A 4865-nucleotide genomic window follows, 5' to 3' on the forward strand; every position below is an offset into this window, starting at 1 on the left:
TGTTTCACAAATTATAATCCATTGGACGTAGCTAGAAAGGATACAATTGACAATAACCTGACCTATAACAACATAACAAATTCAACCAATAAAATGGAAAATATGATACAATATTCAGAGATAACTACAGATGTACTAAACGTAAAACAGGAAGTTTCGAAATTATACTTGCCAAAGGTGGTTCGAATTGTGTTGAGAAGAGTTACATATTTTCCACTTAACTTTATTTGCAATAATTGTTATGGAGTGTTTGAATCTGTAAATCATCTAAATAGTCACTACATTTCATGCACGGAGTCTCACCATCAATGCGATGTGTGTTTTAAAAAGTTCAGCGCAAATAGTAAACTGAAAAGACATAAAATTATCCATACTGGTGAAAAACCACATCAATGCGATGTTTGTTTAAAGAATTTCCAGCGCATTGATCATCTCAAAAAACATAAAATTAAGCATTTTGGTAAACAACCACATCAGTGTGATGTGTGTTTTAAATTTTTTCTGCAATTTGGTAACCTTAAAATACATAAAATGACACACAACGAGGAAAAACCATATGAATGCGATGTGTGTTTTAAAAAGTTTAACGGAAATAGTAAACTAAAAAGACATAAAATTATGCACACTGGTGAAAAACCACATCAATGCGATGTATGTTTAAAGAATTTCCAGGAGATTGGTTATCTCAAAATACATAAAATGACACACACTGGTGAAAAACCACATCAATGCGATGTTTGTTTAAAGAATTTTAGGCAAATTGGTGATCTCAAAAAACATAAAATGACACATACTGGTGAAAAACCACATCAATGTGATGTATGTTTTAAAAAATTCTCCGAATTGCCCACCTTAAAAATCATAAATTTACACATACTGGTAATAAACCTCATCAATGCGATGTGTGTTTTAAAAATTTCAATGCGAATGAACTAAAAATACATAAAATGACACATACTGGTGAAAAATCATATCAATGCGATATGTGTTTTAAAAAATTTGTCTCAAATAGTGATCTCAAAAAACATAAAATGACACACACTGGTGAAAAACCACATCAATGTCATGTATGTTCTAAACAATTCTCTCATATGTCTCATCTTAAAAGGCATATAATGACTCATACTGGTGAAAAACCATATCAATGCGATGTGTGTTCCAAAACTTTTTTCTCAATTAAAGATCTCAAAATACATAAAATGATACATACTGGTGAAAAACCATATCAATGTCATGTATGTTCTCAACAATTTTCTCGAATTTCTCATCTTAAAAGTCATATAATGACTCATACTGGTGAAAAACCACATCAATGTGATGTGTGCCTCAAAAAATTCTCTCGAATTTCTTATCTAAAAGGTCATATAATGACACATACTGGTGAAAAACCACACCAGTGCGATGTGTGTTCTAAAAAATTCTCTCAAAATTCTAATCTCAAAAACCATAAATTGCGATGTGTTTTAAAAAATATTGCAAATTGATTTTCATCACAAATATTCTAATAATCTTAAATACTTACTAGTTCTGGAACAGTATTAGATTTTTATTATATTCGTACTAATTGCAATACTGAAGCGTTAAGCTTGTATGTGGCAATATTTTAATTAGTATTCCTGATATATTATTAGTCACTCAATATTGTAATGATTATGGTTCTTCACCATTTTATTGGTTTTTCATTATTACTGAAAAAATAAAGCGTTTGTCCCAAACTAAACTGAACATCTTACATGTAAAAATGCTACAGCCAGATTAATAATTTGCAACTAATTATCAACATGTATGGAAGTGTGAAAGAGTGGTGGATGATTTGCTATTTGGTAGGTAAGTAGTAAAAATAAAATTTTAGACTAGTATTATGACATAATGCGGTATGCTATAAGCAAGCAGGCTTCTTTCCATTATATATAAATTTAGGTTTACGTATAAAGATATTTGCACAATTTTGTTTGAGGGTTTTTGGTATCTAGATTATAACTTATTATTAAATTAATGGAGTAGAGAATGTTCGGTTGATGTACGTTGCGCTGGGGGAGGCCTTTTTCTAGCAATAGATCGACCCAGGCTATTGATGATGACGATGATAGTAATAAAGTGTACTAAGCTAGTTTTACGATTGTTTTAATTAAAAATAATAAAATTATCAAAAAGAGAAAAACGCCATTCTGTTTTTAACCCACTTATTTATAAATACTTATGTATGACAAAGTATCTTTTGGTCCAACCACTATCTAATATTGGCGAAGAGTGGAGGAAGGCTGTTGAGATTTCACATAAATTTTGCTCACTAAAATTTGTCAGTCAACTTCATTTATTTTCATTGAAATTATAGTACAATTCGCAGATTAAGCCGGTTAATTTTTTAAATTCAATTAAACTCTCCCTCACTAAACCAACAATTTAGGTTTAGCGTATGGGCGATCCAACTAAAATAGTTCACACTTTTTCAGTCATACTTATTTGTTTTTATTGAATTAAGAATACTTATTACTATGGAAGTTGTTAATTTTTTTTAAATATCTAAGCCCTGCTTATTTTTAACCATAATTATTGATAACAAATAATGTTAAATTTATGAGACATCTAAAATTATGTGAGTATGGTTTAATATCATAATTTTCAATATTTTATAGATAAACGAATATTTTTAGACTGTTATCTATTATGCATAATTTAAAACACCATCTACACGTACTACGTAGTTATATTAGTTCAATGAACATAAATACGTGATCTTTTTATGTCGGACCTTAACAGCATATCTCCACTCTTTTCCACTGCTATGTAATTATGATTACCCGAAACTATAGTGCTGACGATGCGAAAGAAAGTTTTTGATGTTAAACAAATTTTCCATTCTGAAGAACTCTCATTTCCTATGATGGTAAAAACAATTGTATCTATCTTGAGGTAATTCTAATGTGTGCCTTTTTCTGAGGTTTTTGGGAGTGATAGTGATAAAATTGCTATACACTTAAAAAAGTAAACCAAGTTGAATTTATCTGTATTATCTTTATAATACAAATGTTTTTCATCAATGAGTTCGCGTTAGTGGCGAAATGTAGATTTAATAATACTGTTATATTGACTAGTCACATTCTGGATTTGGTTTATACCTGTTATATGAAAACCTATATTTATCCTTCTTTTAGCTTTTACCACCATTTCGGTACCCTGATCTTCAATGCTACGTACATCCACCGAAGTCAATGAGTATATCAAGCGAACTGGTTTTGGGCCCCTGTGGTTGTTAAGTGCCCGATTGGGGCATGGCCACTGAATATCGACATTTCGCAGCCTGATTTCCAGGTTGTTCTATGTCACTTTCAGTAAAATTCTCAGAAGAGCAATGTTTTAAAGTTCACATTGAAATAATTGCACAACCAACACACATATAAATATATTAAAAACTATGTTCTGCATATAAAAGAATAGGTAACTTATTTTCGACATTATCGACAAATCGAATTTTGTATTTTGATTAATAGATTAAACAGAATTCTGGAAATAGGACAAAATGGCATTCAAAATTCATTTTGCTTCATCAACATATTGTTTTAGCCCATTCCCATTTTTATCTGCATTGCGACTTCTATCATATTACAACCTACTCTTGTCTGCTTTCGTATCCATTTGTTTAATTTGTGATTTTATTTTATGCCCAACATGCACATTCCATTCCTCGTTGCGCTAATCTTATTTTTTTTTAAATATCTGTCTACCATGTTTAACCCGCTTAGATGAACACTGGGAACACACATTAGTAGCAAATATTACGCATTTTTACGAAAATATTACACATGGGCTTGAATGCAATGTATGCCAGTCTGGCAATCTCGTTATAATGGCCGCGAGAAGTGATATTATCAGCGTTGACATCATTCATATTGTCTTGTAGTATGTTGTTTCAGCAGATTTAGAAATTGCTACAAGGGTGTCAATTGATTTGTCAATTTGAATTAAGTAGGAACATTGCAAACTAAAATAAGACATTTTTTTCAACCATGTCCGATCCTAATAGGATCATATTATGGGCCTCCACAGATTATAGTTTGAGGTTTGTATTCACAGATTTTGTTTTTACTAGGAATAGATGTCGGCCAATTGCTCAACCTATTAGGTCCATACTCCTACTCATTGACAAATTGACAAAAATATATACTTGCCAGACCCAGGTTTCGAACCTGGGATCCACGATGCTATAAGCCAGGGGTTCTTAACCGTGTGCCAGAGAAATTTTCGTGTGTTTCCGGCAAAGTATTATTAATCTGACTATAAAAAGTACCCTCTTTTAAAAAAAGAAGCTTACAAAATTAAATCCAGTTTTAGCTCCACATATTAGTGCGAATCTTTGGTTACTGATAACAGCCTTGATCATGATTGGGATTATCATCTTACATTCCTGACTTCAAAAAGTCAGTGAGTGAAATGCAATGTCAAAGATCGCACTAATACCCTGTGCTATTTTGAATATTTTTATTTTACTCTTTATTGTATTTTTTATATATCACTGTATGTGTGTTTTAAGCTTCTTTTGTAAATGCCCTCAGACATTTAAATGTAAATAAATCTATAATCTACCAATATAATAAATGTACAAAACACGTAATACCTACTTATTTTTTTCCCCACTATTATCCCAAATCTCACATGCGCCCGCTACCGTAAAAAGTTTGAGAACACATGCTATAAGCGAACGCTTGTCGCGCGACTATCATGGCCATCAAAATATTTTTCTACAATAATATTTAGGGATCGTCCCCGTGTGTGAAAATGTTAATAGACGTCTTTTTTTTGTTATACGGTTATACGTTTGAGATACGCGCGCCACTCAACGCTTCGCCAAACGCGCCTACGCTGGA

General features: G+C 31.7%; 1 protein-coding gene across 1 annotated transcript; it reads left to right on the forward strand.

The window, feature by feature from the left end:
• Window positions 1-456: 456 nt before the first annotated feature.
• On the forward strand, window positions 457-2063 carry LOC147077335 (uncharacterized). Its single transcript, XM_085941669.1, has 2 exons — window positions 457-792; window positions 990-2063. Exons 1-2 carry the CDS (start codon window positions 532-534, stop codon window positions 1482-1484), a joined length of 756 nt encoding a protein of 251 aa, XP_085797795.1. The 5' UTR covers window positions 457-531; the 3' UTR covers window positions 1485-2063.
• Window positions 2064-4865: the final 2802 nt, after the last annotated feature.

The sequence above is a fragment of the Rhyacophila brunnea genome, unplaced genomic scaffold, assembly GCF_057557595.1.
Source record: "Rhyacophila brunnea isolate RB1 unplaced genomic scaffold, BYU_Rbru_1.0 scaffold_13, whole genome shotgun sequence".
Classification (NCBI taxonomy): Eukaryota; Metazoa; Arthropoda; class Insecta; order Trichoptera; family Rhyacophilidae; genus Rhyacophila; species Rhyacophila brunnea.

Bases quoted from the DNA above. Each gene is read 5' to 3' on its own strand.
- LOC147077335 (XM_085941669.1), top strand. From the start codon at position 532: ATGACACACAACGAGGAAAAACCATATGAATGCGATGTGTGTTTTAAA. The intron at 793-989 runs ACTGGTGAAAAA...TGCGATATGTGT, and splicing joins AAAAACATAAAATGACACAT to TTTAAAAAATTTGTCTCAAA.